Raw genomic sequence first — 22504 nt, 5'->3', positions numbered from 1 at the left:
TCAGGGTGTACCCCGCCTCCTGCCCGATGACAGCTGGGATAGGCTCCAGCACGCCCACGACCCTAGTGAGGAAAAGCGGCTCAGAAAATGGATGGATGGATGTTTCCAAAGTGTGACGAAACTATGACCACGAGTGGATTTATCCCGTGAGCTGATTGGCTGCGCATCATCGCCGCCTCACCCAGCATCTTCCCTTGTTGTGTCTCGCCGGTCTCGTCCACGCTGTTGAGTTCGCAATAACTTTTTTTTTTGTTTAAGCGATATTTTTTTTGATTAGTTAAGCAAGCCCTTACAATGCCGCCGAAGCGCTGTGCCCCTGCGAAAGCTTCCTCCGGGGCGCCCAAGAGGAAGAAGAAGATGATGACCATCATCGAAAAAGTGAAACTTTTAGATATGATCAAAGAGGGCAGAAGTTATGCATCTGTGGCACGCCATTATGGCGTGAATGAATCTACAGTGCGGTACATCCAGAAAGAGGAAGCAAACATCCGCAAAACTGCTTCAATAACCTTCAATAAGGAAGCGAAACGTGTGGTAACTCCGCGTAATAAGAGAATTGTGAAAACGGAAGCTGCATTGCCATTGTGGATTGCTGACAGTGAGTACACTGAGCCTCTCTCAGAAGGCAATGTTGATGAATGTTAATTACTGAATAATAAATGTTAATTACTGTATAAGGTTTTATAATTAAAGATTTAAGTAATAACGTGTACTGTTGTAATCTTTGTCTCACTTACATATGTTAAACATTCTGGTACCCACATGCACATCCACGAAAATTCCTAGGGGGAGGGATGGCAAATCCTACTTCTACTACTGTCGCGGGGGGGTTCTGGTCCCCATTAACCGCGAAAAACGAGGGAACGCTGTACACTCCAACCTGTTTTCGCTGTCTGCCTCTACAAATAAAGGCCTCTCCTCAAACAGACATCTACTTGTTTTTGTTTTATACTTGAACAAATAAACACCTGTCCCCAAATACACAGTTCCCTGTTTCTACCGTTCAATTGGAAAAAAAATAAAGGCCTCTCTCCCTGTAAAGATGCTTTTTCCAAAGCCCACTTTAACAATAGAAACACCTGATCCCAAATGGAGTCCTTCCTACTTCCATCAGACATTTGAAGAAATGTCTGTTTCTAGGGTCCAGATGAAAAAAATAAATGCCTCGCCTCCAACAAACACCACCTCTGCGCGTGTATTCACTCCCCTCACTTTCCACCAGAGAGATTTTACGTCCCTCGCCAGATTGCCATAAGGACTCAAGTGAGATGACCCCTCCTATCCACAAACCCCCCCACCCCCGCCCCCCACTAAACTCCTCCCCCACAGTGAGCAGCTGATCACGCTTGTTGCAAGACCTCGGCAGCTGCTCTCCACCGGTCGGTCTGGCGTGGTCGCCATGGGGGAGTTGAACTCCCCCTGTGTCAAGGATCGAGCAGATGTCCGGGATCAGGAGGGAGGTGTACGATCGCGCCCGCGTCAAGCTCACCGTCTTCAATTTCAAACACCGCAGATAAATTAAAGCTGTCATTCGCAACTGGTGGTTTGGGACCCAAAATCAGAATGTCAAGGTTTGAAATTTTGCATCTCCAAATTACTAGACAGTCAGGATGATTTAGGTCACATACAGACTTTTTATAAAGTCATTGTGCTAAAAAATAAATACATACATAAATGAAACAATAAATGAAAAAGGTCGTTGTATAACAAACAATCGTATTGTCTAAAGTTGAAATATGTTGTCTTAAAAGACGTTTTAATATGGCAATACAGGAAACCCCTGTTGGGATATGTTCCAGAAACACCCATTATAGGTGAAAATCTTTGATATAAAGACAATATAAAAATCTTTTTTTCAAATAGTTTCTCACCTCTCATATGCTTTAAGCGTATTTATTCCAACACACTTTCTAAAAAACGCCGAAGGTTGAAATTTTGAAAAATGTGTCTTTCAGCAATAGTGACATAAGTAACAATGATTTTTTTTTCTGGCAATTCTGGCAGAAGTTCCAATGTAATGTTCCAACGAAAAAATGAAAAGTAATAAAAACAATTGAAAAAATTGGAAAAGTGTCAAATTCTTATTTTTTTTAATAGTGGCGTAAGTAACGTGGCATCGAGACGTTGTATCAAAACGCAAAGTCACCGTCACAAGTGGCGAGCTAAAGTTTGTTGTCCATGCCAATGAGAGATGTTTATTCCAAATGAAAAACGTCGGAAGCGGCCATCGGATGATAGCGATGAAGCGCCGAGGAGTGACAGCTCCAGTGCTTGGCTGGCCTGCTGATTGTCACTGAGAAGTCAGCGACCCCCCCCCCCCCCCCCACCACAAAATGAGAAGGCCCCCACCCCCCTTCGCCATTTTACTTAGAGGCTATCCGCGGAGCTGTCGCCGCCGAGTCTGACGCCCACTTGTCAGCCGCCATTTGGGAGCGCACGAGCGTGATGCGTGGTCCCGCCGAGTGTCAGCTTATGTCTCCGGAGTAGTGTGAATCACTAAGACCGTCTTTGGTCCGCCTCGAATTTCTTAAAAACGATTGATGGACTCCTCCCTACGATGTGACTGCCAAGGGGGGTAGGCGACACAAATGCTTGCGACAAAAAAAAAAAAAAAAACAGAAATCCAACAATCCGCGTCTGATATCACGTTATGAACAACAAACAAAAAGTGTTCCTGCAATATGATAATGCAATGCATTATGAATATGCTAATGTTACACGGGTTACAATGTTAGTAATAGGGACCAAGCACTACCGCAAATAGCGAAAACCCCCACCCTGAATTTTCTTTACAGAATAGAACTTTGTCACTGTCACAGGAACAAGTGCGTATCTCAAATCATCTTGCCCCATTGAAATAAATGGAAATGCCATCAATCAGTTGCAGCCTCCTGAAAAACTTGAAAAAGATTTTTTCGATGTTTTTTTAAAAATAAAATAGCACTCTGTAACATTGCAATTAATAAAAACATATAGTAACGGCATCATTAAATTGAATGTAAAGAATTAAACAGTTTGTGCTTCAAGGTTGATTCATTGCGGCACCTTCTCGTGTGCGTGACTTGGCCACGGGGGCCAGTGTAATACAGTCATGCAGACACAATCTAAAAGGAGTTTCACAACTACTGTAAGTGACTCAGTAAGCTGAAGTAATATTAGTTGTTTTTGCAGAAAACACCAAACTTTCCTACTTCGACAGGGCTTTGGCGGCATCTTTGTGGTTTATTAGGGCATTTCAGAAATGGCACACAAAAAGCGGGAATTGGGGAATTTGAGAACAGCGAACCGTGAATATGCGGGGAATTACTGAAATACATTTTAAGCTTAACGACATGCTAAATGCACACAATTTCAAATATTTACCATCTGTAAATCATATTTTTTGACACTGTTTTATTGAAGGTTATCAAGGCCCTTGAAGTTCATACTTTGGAATTCAGCAATTGAAATTAACACAGAAGGAGTCTTTGTCGTAATATTGCAACATAAACTCATTACTTTCCAAAGAGAGTAACTCCGCCTATCAGTGCGTCCCTGATGGCGTCCCACAGGGCTCGCCGTGATGCCGCAATTTAGGCATAAACCCTGGAGGAGGCATCGTTTAATGGGCTTGTGAGTGTTTTGCTTCTGGCCGCGGACGGCGGGGCCCCGCTGGAGGGTCCTCGTGGATTTGGCAGCGAGAAGCCGACTTGGCAACGGAGCCAATTTCCACTTTGTTGCCTCTCCAACGCGGACAATTCCATCAGGCCTTTGCTGCTGGGGCAGCTGATAGAAATGAGCCCTAAATCCTGCGGCGGGGGCCAGCTTATTCCCTTATCTTCTAATGGTTCCGATAAAGGATTGGGGTGGGGGGGACGGGTGGGGCGGCTGGACGGAATATCCGCAGCATGACCCACTGCCAAATACCACAATTAATCTCAGGAATAACAGAAACAAGGCATGAGCATTACAGATGCTGCACTAACACGCGTATAAATGACATATTTACGACGGAGGGGGGTGTTTACTATCTAAAAATAAGACACCAAACGTACTAAATCATGCTCCCCATGAGTCGGAGCTCCACTACCGGAACAATGATGGGCCATGGATGCCATTCAATGTCTGTTATTTTCTCGTGGCACTCACCCGGGGCTCTGTAGAAGCCTGGGTCCTCCTCGGAGAGAGGCAGCAAATAGACTTCGCCCTCCTTCCACAGCAGGGGGTCGAGCCGTCCCCCGGAGAACTCGCCCAGCCAGTCGTCCTGATCTGGACCGAACAAGACATTTGGAAAGGTTGCAGTTGGCTGTAGTTATTCATGAGAAATGGGAATTAGGAATATGAAAAGCTGTGAAACACCAGGCCAACAGTTACTGGAAACACAACCTTTAATTCATAGTTACTTCTGTTAAGTTGCATTAGACCTTTGTGTTTTATGGCATGTCACGACAAAAACAGAATTCTTCTCAATTTAGCATAACCCTGCTGTCTTAAAAAAAGTTTTACAATTTTGAAGGCACTTGAACAAAATCTATAGGAAGAGCTTGTATTTGTAGGACTCTTGGAAATGGCTAAAATGAGCTCATCATGGCTGCTTCAAATCAAAATGGTAGACTCGCCGTGTCTTTTCAGACATGGCTTCTTGAGATTGTTTTGTCGCTCAAGTCGCGATAGGCACGTCTACCAAATTTTATGAAGCTCAGCGTAACCAGCTTTGGGGGCTGAACTTTCTAAAACTTTGGGACTTGCGTCTGAGGTCCGCTGATTTAAGAGACTTCTGTCTTTCATGGCAAGTCATGCTCTGTCCACACGCAAAGACAAAAACTCAAATTCGTCACCCATCTGCCTTGTAAATGTTGTCCAAATTTGGTAGCAATCGGACAAAATTCCTACGAGAAATTTGTCTGTGAAGGACACCTGGAAATGGTGACCCGAAAATGGTCACTTCGAACCTACGTGTCCGACTTCCTGTGTCTTTTCAATGATGGCTTCTTGAGACTCTTCTGTGGGTCTCGACATGCCTACTAAATTTCATGTTGCTAGGTTACAGTTACTTTGGAGGCAGAATTTTGGGAGTCGATACTGAGGACTTGTGAGCGAACAGTTTTGTCTTTTATGATGACTCTTTGGATAAGTTTATCTTTGAAGGACCCCTGAAAATGGCCAAAATGCTCTTAAAATGGCCGCTTTGAACCAATCCTTCCCATGTGTCCCCCAGTTTTATGCAATCCAAACAAACACTATTGCTATGCTAAAGTGGAGCTGCTTATTGTCAAACATACCAAAAGTCAATGGAAAATCTGGCCCTCCAGATAGTTTACCTTCCATGAAATCCGAAGTGATGTTGACGGCCACAAAGCCGCCGGACGAGGAGCAGGCCAGCGAGTGGCCGAAGCAGAAACACGGCTGACAGCCAGCCGGGTTGTTTTCTTGCAGGTTGAAGAAGCCTGGCTTGCATCTGCACACAAACCAACACACACACACACACACATTTATTGAAAAGCACATTTGTCAGAATTGTTGTAGCTTTTTTTTCCCCCCCTCCCAACTAAGACCATGCTGGTGCATTTTGGGTCCAAACGGAGCGCAGCTGCGAGGAGCTGTGACCTACGGGGAATAAACTGTAGCCGTTCTATGTGCAAAGGACAAGGCAAAATAAGAAAAAAAAAATCCTGTAGAAATGTCCTCCAACACAAGTACCTCGAGTCTCAAAGTGAAGTTGTGTGATTGCCCATCCAGAATAGGGGCAATTAGCAGGGGGCCAAACTGCTACTGCTACTTCCTGTCTAAACTCCTGCTGCTATTTTGAAGCCTCGAAAGATTTTTGAGTTCTTAACAGGTATTAGCTTCTGGATCGTATACGCAATTTTATTTGATTTTATTTTTCAGGTGAAAGAAGAGCTTCTCGTCTTTTAGTAGTTTCACCGCTTATATAGTTACAGAACACAATACTTTGTGGGTCTTGAACGATCAGTCAAAATGCTCTAAAACGGCCGGCAGCGAATGAGTTCATGTGACTCAAAGATCAATCGGCGCGTAGCCTCACCTGCCGCAGCCTCCCCCCTCGGCGTGGGCCTTGCAGCGACAGCCGCCGTCCAGCGGCGAGCAGATGCCCTCGCTGCCACCGGGGGCGCACTCGCACGGCCTGGGGGACAGAAAGTCAACAAACGCGGTGAGTCAGCCGCACAAAAAGACGAAGAAAGACGGGGGGCGGGAAGGGAAGGGAAAAAAAGTGCTTGGCGGGCTTTTGCGATTGATTGCTTTTGTTTGGAACAGCAAATCTAATTTTAATGAGAGGCGCTATTGCAAATAATTTAATTATCTTCCAGCAAAAGCGTCTCCTCTTGTTTCTGCTCCAGTGGGCTGAATAATTCACACTGTTGCTCAGCCGCCTGATTTTTCAGCATCTATGATGGAAAGCGCTGCATGTGTGTGCGCGCGTGTGTGTGTTTGTGTGCAATCGGGATGTCTGCATTCTCTCCGCGTTTCACTAAATCTAATCTGTGTAACAAATGGCCATGAGGTAACCGAACCTGCGACGCATCGGCGTCCTCCTATCTCATCGCAACGTGCATGTCCCACTTCGGATTTCAGGAAATAAAGCATCAACTAAACAATAAGTAAAGCATCATACCCAAATGTTATGCGTCTTTGCATTGATTTGATTTAAAACGGAGGCAGCAATATGAAAGCCATACCTTGTGGCACCCGTGCGCGTTATTGTTGTGTGTGTGCAGTGTTTATCTGGCAAACTGTACGCGATTTGAGCTAAATGTATGGTAATAACGATAACCCACGAAATACAATTTGGTTGGACTTCGACAATCCCATAGACCTAATTAGAATGTAGTGGTGTTTCTAATGATGTGGCCTACTGGTAATCAACACGAGAAGAATTAGCATTCCGCCCAGCAGGTGGAGCGGGTCAGGGAGCGCCGAGATGGATGTATACACCTTGAATATAAACTAGAGAAAACATACCCTTTGCATGCGCTCACGCAGAGAAGTCCTTATCGACCATACCCCTAATAATAATAATAATAATAATAAGGTCATCTTAATAATCTTAATAAGACTGTGGATGAAACGCATAGAAATGTCGACAGCCGCCATTCAAATCAGTGGAATTTTTGCGCCGACATTCACGATTTGTGGTGAATGTTTTGGAAAATTCAGCCTCCAAAGCCAGCTTAAGTTTAACTTTCAATTTGGCGGACACGTCTATCAAGAGTAGACGCACAAAAGTCTTGCTGAAAAGACACAGGAAATCAACCATTTTGGTTTGATGCAGGCAAACTGTGGCAGTGACGATTGATGAGTCGTCATAAAACACAAAGTTTTATTAAATCTTTGGAAGATTTTGCCCCCAAAGCCAGTTTTACTTAGCAACAATAAATTCAGCACTGATGGCAATCACGAGTAGACGCACAAAATAGTCTCAAGAAACTCTGCCTGAATAGACACAGGAAGTCAGCCATCTTGGTTTAACGTGCCCATTTTGAGGAGACTTTGGCTGTTTCCAGGTGTCCTGTCAATTATTCAAAATCAACTTGATTGTATTGTATTGTTGATGATTTTGTTGTTGGCGGTGGTTTTATGGGCAAGACAGTGGACTAAGGAGAATATTTTTCTCCTGCGCGTCAATCTCTCCTCTGAAGTTTAGCTGATGGATGTGGTCGCCATGGCAACAAGCAGGTAATGGTCAGAGGTCATCTTCACACGCACGTGCGCTACGACGAGCTAGCAACCGCAGCGGAGGGGAGTCGGTGAGGCAGTGAGGGGAGAAACGATGGGAGGCTTTTTTAAAACATTGTCTTCCGCCAGTCAGCCGCCGCGTCAGGATTTGCTGCTAAAAATATGCTAATGTGATCCGCTAACTAATGCTCTTATGCAAACGTGCTGCAGATGATAATGCTGTTGTGTGTACTGCTTGGTTCCCCTTAATGTAAAACGCATGAACATGCAGCTTGTTTGGAAACAACATTGTAATCCCTACACTATTTCTGAAGTCGACTTTTGTGACAATGTTGTCTTGTTACAAGGTCGGAGCCGGTTTCCCTTTGCAATGTGAAATTTGGTAAGCATGTCTATCACAAGTAGACTCAGAAGGAAGTCTCACAAAGTCTTAAAAGACCCAAGAAGTCAGCCATTTTGTTTGAAGTGGCCATTTTTGGGGTCTTGTTGGCCAAAGTTGAATTCATCTGAGAGACTTTGACCGAATTTCAACTACGTATAGTAGACAGCTTGTAGGTGGAGCATGGCAGGAACTTTGATGACTCCGCAATTAAGACAAAACTTTGATAACTCAGTGTTGCACCTCCCGAAAACCTGGTTTTTAAATTCAGCCCATGAAACCAGTTTCACGTCGCAACTTGCCGTTTGGTAAGCATGTCTATCATGAGTGGACCCACAAAAAAGTCTCCAGAAGCCATTCCCAGAGAGACACAGGAAGTCAGCCATTTTGCCTTGGAGCAGCCATTTTAGGGTGAAGTTGGACGTTTTCAGCTGTTCTATGAAAGGTGAACTTGTGCTAGAGATTTCGTCCAATTTCCAATTACTTCTTACAGCAGGGCAGTGACAACACGTCATGAAACGAGGAGCTCTAGTCTAACTTGGCTTGCTCAGACTGACCAATCAGAGGACGGAAAAGTTCTGACGTTATTGGGGGCCAGCTTGTGGACCTGTGAGGCGAATTTGAAATCTGCTTGGTTAAAGAAACAGGAATAATGAAAATCTGCGAGAAACTGAAAAAGTTGAGAAATACCTATAGATGCCACAAGGTGGCAGCAAATCACTAAAGTGGTGCCTTAAGATACGACTTGAATTCATTTTGTGACCATGCTTGTCACTCAAAGTACGTTCATCTCAAAACATCTTTCTCCATTGAAATAAATGGAAATGCCATAATCCATTCCCGTCTCAACCACCAAAACCTTTTTTATGTTTTTGTAATAAGAAAACTCGCAAGTCAAAGCAAAATATTGGCCCGAAAGATAGATTGTATCCCGAAGAATTGCTAAGTGGGGTCACATGTATCTCAAGGCATCACTGTATTAGAATTTCGGTTGTAAATGTAGGTCAGCGCTTCTGCCAGCAAGGGACTGACGGCCCACCGCCGCTGCTGTCTTGTTGCTCACCTGCAGCCACCGGGGCCGAGCGAGTGGAAACCCGGGCGACACGTGTCACACTTGTCGCCCGTCACGCCTCGGCCGCCGCACGCGCATCGTCCCCCGCTGTCACACCGCAGACTCGCCGAGCCTGCCGGCGGTTACGGCAGGAAGACATGAAAGAGAGAAAATGGCAAAACATAAGGGTTATGGCTATGAGCGATCGATGCACGCTTAATCAATTCCGGGAATAAGAGAACACCTGCTATTGGATTTATGTTAGGGAAACAGGAGGCCGGGCGAGCGGGAAATAATGTGGACACGCCGCCCGCTCGGGTTAATGGAGAGAAAAGAGCGACTGGGGCATTGCGGCCGGCGGCCGAACGCACGGCGGATGGAGTCCGTTATCGCGTGCGATCGATAGACGGGACAATCGCCACACGCCGTTGAGGAATTACATCGCAAAATCAGAATCCCATGCCGGTAGACAGCCGTCCATTATTTATTCCAAATTACTTCAAGGCAATAAAGCAAGGGTTAGGGTTTCAAATGGGTGTTTCCGACCAGGGTTGTGGTTTCAAGTCGGGGTTTCAAACAAGGGTTATGGTTTCGAGTTCAGGCCAGGGTTTGGGTTTTCGAATAAGGGTTTCAGACAAAGTTTAGGGCTTCAAATTAGAGTTTCAAGTATGGGTTATGTTTTAAAATTAGGGTTTCAGGTTCGAGTTGAGTTTTTTAATGAGGGTTTCAAAGTTGCGTTTCAAGGTTGGGTTGGCTTTTCAATTGAAGGTTTCAAAACAACGGTTTGGGCTTGAAATCAGCATTTCAAGTCTGAGTTAGGGTTTAGAAATTGGGTTTCAAAATAAGGGTTAAGGATTCAAGCTAGGGTTTCAAGCCTGGGTTAGGTTTTCAGGGTTTCAAGCCTGGCGTTGGGTTTCAAATTTGGGTCTAAAAACAAGCGTTACAGATTCAACTTAGTGTCTCAAAGCGGACTTATGTGTTCAAAATATGTTTTCAAACAAGGGTTAGGGTTTCAAATCAGTCTTAAAGATGTGTTAGAGTTTTAAAATCACAGTTTCAAGGCAGGGTTAGGGCTTGAAATTAAAGTTTCAAATGAGGGTTTGTGCTATTTTAAAGATGTTTGTTTCAAATTGTTTGCTCTCAGGTGAAGTAAAAAACAGTTTAGAGTGTATAGAGTGTGTTAGCATACTGAATATTGTCGTATACTTTGTATGTTTGTATGCGTTGCTGCGCTGTATGTGTTCAAGTAGCAATTGTTTGAAGATAAATAATTACCGAAACATCTCTGCTAATTTCTGCTGGCCCATCTATAGCGTTTCATTTTATATGTTAGCATTAAGCTAGTCAATTTTCATTGGATGATGATGTGGTTTGGAACATTAGAATATTTGTGTGTGTAAATATATAGTATTTAACTCTTATTGATGTATACTCTGCGTGTATGCATTGCTGCTCTGTGTATGTTGAAGATATATAATTACCATAACAACGATGCTAAGTTCAGTTAGCCTGTCTATGGCATTTTGCGTTATATGTTATTACATTACATTAAGATAGCGGACTTTCGTTAGATGAAATTATTGTAGCTGGGTTGGGCGATTATTTTGGTGTTTAAAGATACAATGTTGAATTCTCTTTTGTTGTTTTTACCGTCGGTGTTGCAGTTGCAGGGCAGGCAGGGCTGCTCGGGCGACCGCCTGAAGTGGTTCTCCCGGCACCGCTCGCAGTGGGCGCCGTCCGTGTTGTCCCGGCACTCCAGACAGCGCCCCCCGCTGCCCGTGCTGCGGTACTGCTCCACCTCGAAAGCGCACCGGTCCGAGCGGCCGTTGCAGTTGCACCCTGAAGGAGGAAATGGAGAAAGGAACGGAAATAAACACCCGGGTGAAGGGATATAAGCGGTGATATGGGGCGTTCTGGGATTGGATGATCGTTTTCCAAGCCGGTTGCTAATCTCATTTCACACGGGCCTAATGAGGAGTCGGTCCGCCGTCGGGGGGGAAGCTGAGATAGCGTAATTTATCATTTGTGTTGATACAAGAGCAAATTAGTCAGCCGATAAGGCAGCATCGTAGCTCCGAGCTGCAAATCCCTCCCTAGTTTTTGCCCAGCCAACCCTGAGGGGGGTATTTCGGTGAAATTGCTCATTTTATTATGAATACAGCGCTCTCGCTCTCTGTTGTGCTAGCATTAGCCATATGCTTACCCCCCACCAGCACACCCCACCCATTGCTAATAAGCCAGCTATGTAACAGCTTGCCTTATTTGAAAGAAAAATAGCAATGTTTTGCAAAGGTTCGCAGCGGGTGACGCCGGACAGCAACGCTTGGTTTGGGGTTGTTTCAATTGATGGATTCAAACAAGGTGTCGAGGTTTGAGCTCGACTTAGGGTTTGGCATTTCGGTTTCAAGAAAACCGTTGAGATTTCAAGCCGAGGTTAGGGTTGGGTCGCAGAGGTTTCGTACAAATTAAGGCTTCTAATTAGGGCTTCAAATGAAGGTTTATAGCAAAGATTCGGGTTTCGATACAGGGTTCAAGTTTCAAGCCTGGGTTAGGGTTACGCGTGAGAGCTTCAAGTAAGGGTTTCAAGTCTGGGTTACGGTTACAAATTATTCTTTCAAACGAGGTTGAGTGTTTCGAGCTTGGGTTAGGGTTTCAGAGGCTGGGTCAGGGTTACAGGTTAGCGTTTCAAATTATAGTTCCAACAGAGGTTTAAGGTTTTAAACTTGGGTTAGGGTTTCAAACAAGCGTTGAAGTTTCAAGTTTGGGTTTCAAGCCTAGGTTAGGGTTCCAAGTTAGAGTTTCAACTTAAGGTTTCATGTTTGAATTAGGGTTTCAAATTATGGTTCCAAACCTAGGTCAGGATTTGAAGCCTACATGAGGGTTAGGGCTTCATACAAGGATTACAAATTAAGGTTTCAAGTTAGGGGTTCAAATTAAGGTTATTATCAAGGGTTAGGGTTTCATTTCAGGGTTAGGGTCTAGGTTAAGGTTACAAGTTACCGTTTCAAATAAGGGTTTCAAGTCCGAGTTAAGGTTTCAATCAAGGTTTAGTTTTTAAGCTTGGGTTTGGGTTTCAAGCCTGGTTTAAGGCATCCAATTCAAGTTTTAAGCCTGGGTTAGGCCATCAAGCCAGGGATGGGGTTTGAAGTTAGGGTAGGGTTTCAAGCAAGGCTTAGGGTTTCAAATTAGAACTTTAAAACTGGAGTAGGGTTTTAAATGAGGGTTAGAAATTCCAATTGAGGTTTCAAAATAAGGTCTTGGGTATCAAATCAGGGTTTGAGTTCTGGGCTAGGGTTTTGAATCAGGATCTCAAACAAATGTTGAGATTTGAAATAAGGGTTTCACGTTAAGGTTTCAAATCAGAGGTTTTGTACAATTTTAGAGGCAACGTTTGCTCAAATTGCTTGCTCTCCAGTGGAGTGAAAAACACTTTCAGCGCACAGCAACATAAATGTGAAAGGGTCCACATGCGGCGCTCTCACCGCAGTCTGCCGTGCGTGGAGGCGTGTACTTACCGCAGCAGCGGCCGCATTGTCGTTGCACTTAAAAGAGGCCGCGAGCTCACGTCTCCTTGGAGGCTCTTAGCGCAGCACGTCAGAGTCCCATTGGCTGCCCCCTGAGCACTCTTTAATTTGGGTAACCCCCCCCAGGAGGTACGCTTTGCCCCCAGAATGGTTCCTCTGGGTTTGGTCTGGTGGACGTTCGCCTGGCTGACAAGGTGCCGTTCATTTTTCAACTAACTAACTAACTAACTAACATTTCCCCATACAAAAATCCCACCAATAAAATGCTGTTGTATTAAATGAGCAGAACGTAATGTTGCAGAATTAAAAGATATTAATCTCGGGTTTCTTATTATTTCTGCTCACGATAATTAGCAGTCCTTTGTAGTGGAAGACCAGTATGGTGGCTGACGCACAATTTCAAAGACTTGTGGGCCAAAAATTGAACCAACATGATTTTTACGCACACGACAGACTCCACATTCTGTCTTTTCTCTGACTTATTTAGCATTAGTCTTCTCTGATTAAGTTGCTAGTCTATTTAAAGCGGCTGCTGCTTGGAATTAAGAGTAGGAGTAATTAAAAACAAGCGTGCAGCAAAATCGACTTCAATGGGGGCTACTTGCAGGCTTTATGTTTTTAGTTCCCCCAAAGGCAGCCAATTCAGAGTCCTCCCTGACAGCCTTCCGTCAAAGTGTGACGAGCCAAGCCTGATAAACACTCCGATTCACACACACACACACACACACACTGCTGATGCTTCTGGCAAACAGATGTGCAACGCTACATCAAATGTACACATCCACACAAAAACACAGATCCCGCTTCAAAGGTACAGTGTGTTCCAGAATTCCCGCATATTTATAGAATGTACGACAGCGGCCTTTATTATTTTTTTTTAAATTCATGTTATCCTCTAAGTTGGGCACACGCTGTATGGTTTTAAAAGCGTTCTTTTTAAATCACGGCTCAGAGTCTGAGTAAAAAGTCTCACTCACTCACTAAAGCAACCGACATTTTGCAGAAATAGTTTTTGCAAAACATTGCTAACTAACTAACTTCTGTCAGAATTATTATTATTTTTTTTAGTTTGCATTAAACATTGCTCACTAACTAGCTGGCTAAATAACTAAAGCAAGTGATATTTTGCAGAAATAGATTTGCAAAACATTGCTAAGTAAGTAAAAACTAACGAACAAGTGAAAGTAACGAGACTTTAACTATAACTTTTGGACTGCGCGCTCTCCATGGATTCCCAAATGTTATTTGCGATGTTATTCTTCGCTGGGTGTGTGATAGTGACGAAAACCTACGCAGACACTCGTTAGCCGATTCCCCAGTGGCCCGCGCCCAGGGTCTGTCCCGGTAGAAGGGCTGACATCTCTGGCAGTCGTCCCCCTCCGTGTGATGCTGGCAGGCGCAGAACAGGCCTTCGCCTCCGCCGTCTCTACCGCGCCCGGCCCACACGCACTCGCTGGCGTGGCCGTTGCACTTGCATCTGAGGATGGCGCACATGTGTTATTGTGGTACGTTCATGACCAACAACTAACTAAGCAACAGACCGACTGTCCAGACAAACTAACCTTCTAACCAAGTAAGTAATAGGGGTAAAGTAGTAACTTTGGGTTAGTTTGAGACTACCACAGTAAACACTAAGGTAATTACTAAGTTGATTGGTTGGCTATTTTAACTAACGAGCTAACAAATAGACAAACTTAAGAAAATCGTGTAAATACCTGACTAACTAAACAAAACAACCAAACAACTAACCAACCACTAATGAACTACTTGAATAACCAACCAACAAACAAAGCAACCAACTACCTAACAGACGAACAAACACATAAACTCACTAAATAAAAAAACTAACTGACAGCCAACCAACCCATCAACAAGTGAACCAACTAACTGAGTCACGACCAGACTAACGAACCAACCAGACAACAAACTGACCCACAAAAAACAAGCAAGCGTCAAAATATGATTACGTTGGCCTTTTTGCGTGTGCAGAGGTGTCAGCTGTGTCCTCCCGGAGGTGTCCGCCATCTCGCGGCAGTGTCAGCAGGTTGTGCCAAGCGACTGCAACCGGTCTTGTCGATGACTGATGCCGTGCGTCACATCGCTATACTGCAGTTCGCTCGAGGCTTCACTTACTGTTGCCGTCACTCAGACAAAGGCGGCGGGATACATTTCAGAGTGCCAGAAATACACAACGAACGTCAACATAAAGGCCATTTAGCTTGTAATTCTCGTAATGTGCGTGCAACATGCGTGTTTTTATTAAAATGTCACGGTGTCGACCCGGGCCGTGCCCGCGCCGGTTATGACTGTGTCGTGAAAGCGGCATGTGTCGCCTGGCTAACACGTTGTCATGCGGGTCTCCTCCCTCAGGTGTCGAGACGTTGCCGGGCGATCTGTCACGGCCGCGCCGCTGAGCCTGAGCGGTGGTGACAGGTGTCAGATCAATTTGAAACTCCGGCTGAAGGGTTCGTCGCAAATACTTAACAGCTCTACCTGCGCTGGGCGAGGTGCCGCCTGCTTCTCTTTCGTCAGTGAGAGTCGTAAACAACTGCAGTCTTAAGTCTCACTGCTGCTTTCCCCCCCCCCCCCCCCCCCCATAGACCCATGCTGTGCCCATGTGAACTCAGTTTCCAGCTAAAACAGCAGCAGCTACCATAAGCATTGTCACAACAGTGTCACAGATGTCGAGACTTAGCTCGACTTACTACATGTGCTAATGTTTTGGGTTTTGTTACTAACTAACTATATTGCTAACCAAAACAGCAGCTGGTACCACAAACACAAACTCTCAGAGGTGGAGACTGGCCACGTGTTGGAATGTTGTGGATTTTATTTTCACTTACTGATTTACACAAATCCAATCCCAAAAAAATCATAACTAACCAAATAACCAACCAACTAAACCATCTAATTAACCAACAAACAAAGTGACCATCTCACCAACGCATTAACGAAACAACGAGCCAAACAACAAAGCCACGAAGCGACTGACCGTCAACCAAATCTAGTATCAGCAGCATTCAGTTAAATGGCATCAAATGTCATAAAAAATGAGTGTAGAGTTCATAAAAGCTGAATGCAGCAAAATGCCACAGAGAAGTTATTTCAGTTAATTCACAGGTTGTTCATCAACCGCCAGCTCGAGCGCCGATTGATATGATTTAGCCTGCTCATGCGGAAGTTCATTAGCAGTCAACGACACTATGGGGGCGATATATAAACACACAGACGCAGTTCACATATTATGCAGTTAAACGGCAAAAACAAAAATTAACAAAACAAAATGAAGACACGGAAGGTTGACTCCTGTTTGGAGGGGGCTCGGATGCGCAGTTTCAGGCGTTCGTTACCTGCCACCCACGGAGAAATCAGAGATAGCGTAGAAGTACGATCGCAAGACGTTGCCGTCCTTGAAGACCTCGTCACCGAAGGTGTTGAGCCTGTCCAGGGAGATGAGCAAGTCGGTCGCTGTTACCCATTCCTGAAAAACAAAAATAGCGGCAGGGTCAGGCACAATACGGACACATCACCAAGGTGACCTAAAACTGAGGTTAATTCATAAAAAAGAAAAATTAAGTCAATTCAATTGATTTGAAGTCAATATTTAACCAGCATTGCTAGCTGATGTGTTCTGCTTCCACTAACAGCAGGGCTGTGAACAGAGAGCACCTAGTTTAGTTTACAAAAGCATAGTTTAGTGACGCCAACTTAGCCATTTGGTTGCTCTAATTAGCAACTTTTCCGACCACCCTGGCGACTATTTATCAGAAAAGGGACGAGCGACTTTAATTCCTGCTAAGAGACAGACAACATGAGCAGAGCTATTTTCACATTGTTTGACTATATTCATTGTTCTCTTCATTGCATTTATCAATCACAAAGTTTGTGTTTTGTTCCAACCTCAAGGTTCATAATTCATACAGACAAGCAACTCTCCTGTGTTCCAGATTGGCCACTTTCAAGCCCATATACCCACATCCATCCACATACCCAGGTGTCTGGTTGTTATGTCTACATCCCCAGGTGTCCTGAAGGATTGTTTAGTCTTGCATAAACTGCACACATGGCCTTGACATCATACCCACAGACAACCTGAATGTCTGTCTAAATTGTGTCCTGGGAAACTGGAACGGGGTGACTCACACTGGCGAGTGGTCTCTGAGTGTCGTTCAGCTCGAACAGTAATTTACGCTTTACTCCTTAGATAAAGGCAAAGAAAGACATTTCCCTGAGTAAGGGAAATAGTTTCTTTAGTCCCAAAATTCTAAAATGTTTTAAATTGAAATCTATACGTCAATGTATTGCATTTATCTAATATATTGCAACCCTGGCTGACCCTGTTTGAAACACAAATTTGAAACCCTAACCAAGGCTCGCAAACCTAATTTGAAACCCTACCCTTGTTTGAAACCCAAATTTGAAACCCTGAAGCAAGCTAGAAACCATGATTTGGAACCCTGTTGTTCTGAAACCCTTATTTAAAAAGCTAACCCAAACGGGAGATTACTGTAGCCATACCGCATAAATGAGCCCCAGTTGTGAGAATATTTGTCGGAAATCAAGTGCGATAGCGCTTGTGCTAAGCTTTGATATGATTTGTAGCTCCTCTTTTTGAGTCTGCCGCAAAGGTGAAGACGGGTCGGAGCATGAAGAAAGTGCAGGAGAGACAACAAACACGGGACGCATAAACAAGATAAAAGGGAGGCGAGGTAAAAGAAAGCAGAGCACTTGATGCGAGGAGTCGCTTAGAACAGTAAAAGAGAGGAGGCAAACTGAAGTGGATCGCCTCAGAGAAAGTTTGATTCCTGGATGGTTTGTAACTTTGGCAATCTTTGAAAAGTGCCACTGCGAGCAGGGTAGTCAGGTCTTTCTTGTACCAAACCAATTTAGTCATCTTAGAGAATCAATGACCAACTACTGTATTTATCCTAAAGGCTCATTGTTAGCATATAAACTGATGCTAATTAGCCAGTTGTCGCCTCCTATCGCCACATTAAGATCTTTAGACAAGTTCTCCTGATATTAAACAACCACTAATGTGCTTTTAACATCGTTTTTAACAACATTCTCCATTTTCTGCCACAACCGTACGTCAAATACCAATAGTGACTTTATATCATGAGTGTTCTAAGATCTGTAGGGGAGGATCTAAGTTTAGCCTGGGTGGTTAGCAGAAGTTAAGGAGAGTCTTCGCCGTATGTGTATGTCCTTGCTCTTTTGAGTGGCAATTAAAAAGCTCCAGATAACAAACAACTAACATCAAACCCTAAGCCAAATCTTTACTAAACCTAAACGAACATGAACCCTAAACAAACCTCACGCTATCCAACCCCAGCTCCTAAACAACTCGAGCCCCTTGACTAACTAATCCTAACAAACCGAAAACAGAACTAACTAACGAAGCCCAACCCCCTATCCTTGGGGTTATGAAGTTATTAAAACTTATGTTACATAGCATTGTCCTCAGCTTTCTGTTTCTTCCTACATAGACTGACAATGCTAAACCGTTTTGCTAGCGAAGACTGACTAGTACTACTGCGTATCAGTGTAGTATCAGATTTGTTTACACAGTATTTGTTTACGCAGTCCTGTGGATTGCTGCCACACCCACCAGAAAAAATGCAATTTCTCTGTTTACGACCAAGCACTGAACTGAGCTTATATATATATTTTTTTCAAGATCCGCGTCTCATCTTAGCAGGTCGTCGTTGTTTACAGGTCACGAAGCGGTCAACTTTTGCTGAAATTGCCCGAGACAGACGATCCATCACGGTGGACAAATAGTTAGGTTTGTGCTGTTAATGCGGGATTGGATTTGAAAGCAAAAGGGGCCATTGGGAATAATGAAATGGACCATTAAAGAAAAATAAAAACAAAAAATCAAAGCGCCTGCTGCCGGGTCGCTACCTTCAATCAAAGACGTCGCGAGAGATGTTCCGACAATCATGTTTGGAAAATGAAAGGTATAAAAAGAACATCTGATTGCATGACAGAGGGCAATAAAGACATTAACATATTCCAAAGAGACGTTTGGGGGGGAGGAAACATACCCCTAAAGTCCAATTAAAGCAAATCAAAAAGTCAGTAGGAAACTACTGTACAAAGGTAGGTTGATCCATAGTTGGGTAGATACTTAGGCAGTAAGGTAGGTAGGTTGGTAGTTAGGTAAGTTGGTAGACAGGTATGTCGTTAAACAAGTAGGTGCACAGGTAAATAGATAGGCAGGTAGGGAGGTTTGTAGAGAGACGGGTAAGCGGGTAGGTTGGTAGTGCTTGTAGGATCGTTTGTAGGTCGGTTGATCGATAAGTTGGGAGGAACTGTAGGTAGATAGTGGTCAGTAGGCAAGTACGTACGTAGATCGATTAGTGGAAGGTAGCTCGGTGGATAGGTAAGTCGGCAGGTAGGTAGACTGATGGATAATGTCAGAGGTTAAGACGACATTTATCTACGGCATAAAAAAACCTGTCCGCGGCGGTGTCAGTGGCATTAGGCGTGCGGCGTCCTCCGTGTCGGCGACACGGGGAGTCATGCATATTTCATCAGGCTTAAAAACCTGCAAATGCATCCTGCCTGTTTTATTAGCATTTTAATCCTTCCGCGGCGCCGCCACTTGTGCCTCGGGGCTGAGGAGACTTTCCAATACACAGACACTTCACACACACTTCACTCGCCAGCTATAAAGAGACACGCGCTCGCGCACACATGCGCGCGCCTACACACACGCACAGCGATGTGTCCGCGTAAAGGTCAAAATCCGAAAAAGGCACACTCGGGGAATATGCATCTGCATATGGAGTATATCATAGTTAGACTTATTAGATGATGTTGTTGGAATGGACTGACCTTGTGACTAATCATATTTATGCACTTTTAAAGCACCACAGTTTTGCTTCAAAACAGCACTTAAGCTAAAAACTGGCAGTATAAAGTCCTATTTAATGTTTGGCCTTGTGGTGTGCGATACTGCAAAATTAGGCATCGTTTCGATACCAAGTCAGTATCGCTGATACCGATATCGATACTTTTCAATAATTACAACACCGTCATCGTTATTAATTAGGACAGGACTGCAGAATTTGGGCACGGTTTATAGGTCAATTAAAAATATTTTTTAATCGTGTACTTTTTTCATGATTTTGGGGGGATTTTTTGGAGCATTTGCTGTAAAACTCAGGAAATAGAAAAATAAAGCTGAATCTTACATTAACAAAAATAATAAAAAAAGAATTAGTAGCGCAGGATTTGGGCAAAGATTAAAGGTAAAGATAAAATACTTTTCATTTTTGATCAGGTAAAAAAGACTTCATTTCAGGAGTTTTTTTTAAGCATACAAAATAATCACAGTAAATTCACTACAATACAACAAACAAAACTCAAACTTGTCCTTGACTGCACTTGTTTTCTGGCGTGCTTGTATTTCAAATCTGTCCTTGCAAGTCAAAGCTAGAAATCGCTCGAATGATAGCTCTTCTCATGAAACACTTAGGCGTCGAGTCACTCATATCTCAAGGCACAACTGTATTTCTCTGGAACTATTTAATAAAATACAGAATAAAGTACACATAACTAACAAAGCCTCCAGTTCAAAGAAATATATATTTGATGAAAATGCATAGCAGTCAATCTGAAAACACGAGTATTGATCGAAATCATCACCAACCCATAGGTGGTATCGATATTTGAATTTGTTAGTGCACTTCCCCACTTTCTGTCCTTGCCCTCTGAAAAGTGGCAAACGGTCACGGAATGATAATGAGCCGAAGGTGGGGAGTTACATATTGGTGGCACGGCAAACTTAAGCAATGAAATTAAAAAGTGATTAACTTTGGCAATGGAGGGCATAACCCCGCGAGGCGGAGATGAGACGACATCCGGTCCTGGAGGTTAAAACAACAGTTAAAGCAGACATGTAAGATAGCCTCTGAATCTTTGCCATTGCTAATTGAATCATTAGTGTTTTCTTCTTACAGCCACTGGCTGACTCGCAGCCGACGTCAGCGCCGCCGCCGTACCGTACGGCCGACTGGAATGTGAAAGTTAATTAAGCTTTTGCTGTGATTTGCACAAATAAAAAGTAATGGGGCTGACTGGAATGCTAATTAACCTAAAGGAACTCTGTTTCTTTCTGTGAAATAACTGAAGCTGGTCTGCTTGCTTTTCTCACACAATTAGCACATTTCCCCAGAGCATGACTAATAACTCTTCCCCGTGATCATGCTCTGTGGCTACGTGATGAATGGTCGTGGTTTTTGTTGTTGTTTTTTTTGCATGACTGATAAATTTTTTTTAATGCTAACAATCCATTGGTAACAATAACAAAAGCTGGCAGGAGTATTACAGTGGCAGCCATCGGAACTGGGAATGGTTGTTTAATAAGATAGCAGCGAGGATAAAGAGTGGTAAATTAAGCCCAACGTCGTTGTTTGGTATACAAATGCCGACATTTATATGCTATTGTAGGGATGGGAATCGAAAGCCGGTTCGTTTCCAGAGCTTTCTCCCAGTATTTCACTTCCTCTGAAATGTTTGTTTGCTTCCCTGACAATTACGCTTATCGATTCCCTTTACGTCGCAAATGAGTTATGATCAAAGGCAAGAAGTTTACAATACCGTGGAATACAGAATTAAGAATTTTGAATTTAACACTTTATACTGAAGCAATAACATGGTGTGTTCACTCGCAAATCCCTATGTACTCTCTACATTCTGGCCCAAAATGGCCAGTGCATTAGCATTATTTGTATATTGTATTGTATGTTTTTATATTGTTTATCCTCTGTGAAGAACCAGAAATATAACTGCGGCTTACTGAGAGGTTTCGACCGGCTCCATGTATATGCGTATTTTTATGAAACTCATATCTCAAGGCATCACCGTAGTATAAAAAATTATAAATAAATAGCAAACGATGAACCGCGAAATGGAGGGGGTTCACACAACTATGAGAGAAGCTACAAAACAGGACGTTGTGCCTTTGGTTTGGTACGCACATTCTTAATGTTCAAATGCTAATGACAAAGAAATGTGCTTCTATTATTCATGGAACCATATATGTTGTAACCCCTAAATTTTGAACCAGAACCAGGAGATTTTTGTGTTGGGTAGCGACAATTGCGTTCAACACAGAGAGAAAATTGAGTGTTGGCTGTTAAACCCTCCCTGGTCCTGGCTTTGCGCTATTCCCTTTGGGCTCTGTTACGCCTCGGATACCAAATCCAGCAAATTCGCAAATCGACTTCTCACCTTCTAACAGTGAAAATTCACGGCTTTAATCGGCCGTGTGAAAGGGGACGATAATACCTCTCTCACGTAATTAGCAACTCCTGAAGACTTCCCTTTTATTAGCGCCGACCACAAGTTCAACATTTCAGACTCGGCTGATGGTTTCTTTCTCTTTCCCCTTCCTGCAACTATCGACAAAGTCGCGTCGAGGAAGTGGTCATGGTCATTTAGCCCAAACGCCATTAGCCACTGGAACTAAAAGAGCAAAAGCCACCCAACCAAAAGGCAATCAATTCCTTTTCAGGTTCCATCTCTGCGACCCTAAATAGGCCCCACTGTGTTCAAGTGCTCTCCTGGCTCAGACTACAGTGATAAGGCTGACAGGAGGACAGAATGAGAAATAAAGAGGCCACATATAAGGTGGACTGAGAGGCCATTTCAGCTAAGAGCACTTCATTTGGGTGTGGGGTGGGGCGACGGATCTACAAAAGCCTACTGAGGCCCACGCAGCTCACAATCACGGACGGTGGCACATTTACACCAGATGTTGCTCCTTAAGTGCGACCTTCGACCTGCTGGAAACCTCATCAGGGCGTGTCACGGAGTTGCCCACCCAGGTGGTCGCAATCCCCAGACCCTTTGAAACATCCCACC

The 22504-nt window shown here is 43.8% G+C and overlaps 1 protein-coding gene across 3 annotated transcripts in view; it reads right to left on the bottom strand.

Moving 5' to 3' along the window:
• Positions 1-22504, bottom strand: part of lamc3 (laminin, gamma 3) — a 101621-nt gene that overhangs the window by 33695 nt on the left and 45422 nt on the right. For all 3 annotated transcript variants that reach the window (XM_061800030.1, XM_061800032.1, XM_061800031.1), the window contains exons 5-11: positions 15979-16109; positions 13921-14105; positions 10755-10943; positions 9117-9237; positions 6026-6124; positions 5301-5437; positions 4129-4248 (exon numbers count right to left, since the gene is read on the bottom strand). In XM_061800030.1, the coding sequence (XP_061656014.1) occupies positions 4129-4248; positions 5301-5437; positions 6026-6124; positions 9117-9237; positions 10755-10943; positions 13921-14105; positions 15979-16109 (982 nt within the window). The remainder of the gene's footprint in view (positions 1-4128; positions 4249-5300; positions 5438-6025; positions 6125-9116; positions 9238-10754; positions 10944-13920; positions 14106-15978; positions 16110-22504) is intronic.

Source organism: Phyllopteryx taeniolatus, chromosome 15 (genome assembly GCF_024500385.1).
Source record: "Phyllopteryx taeniolatus isolate TA_2022b chromosome 15, UOR_Ptae_1.2, whole genome shotgun sequence".
Taxonomy (NCBI): Eukaryota; Metazoa; Chordata; class Actinopteri; order Syngnathiformes; family Syngnathidae; genus Phyllopteryx; species Phyllopteryx taeniolatus.
The sequence above is the reverse complement of the archived record's forward strand: the minus strand, read 5'-3'. Positions and strand labels throughout refer to the sequence as shown.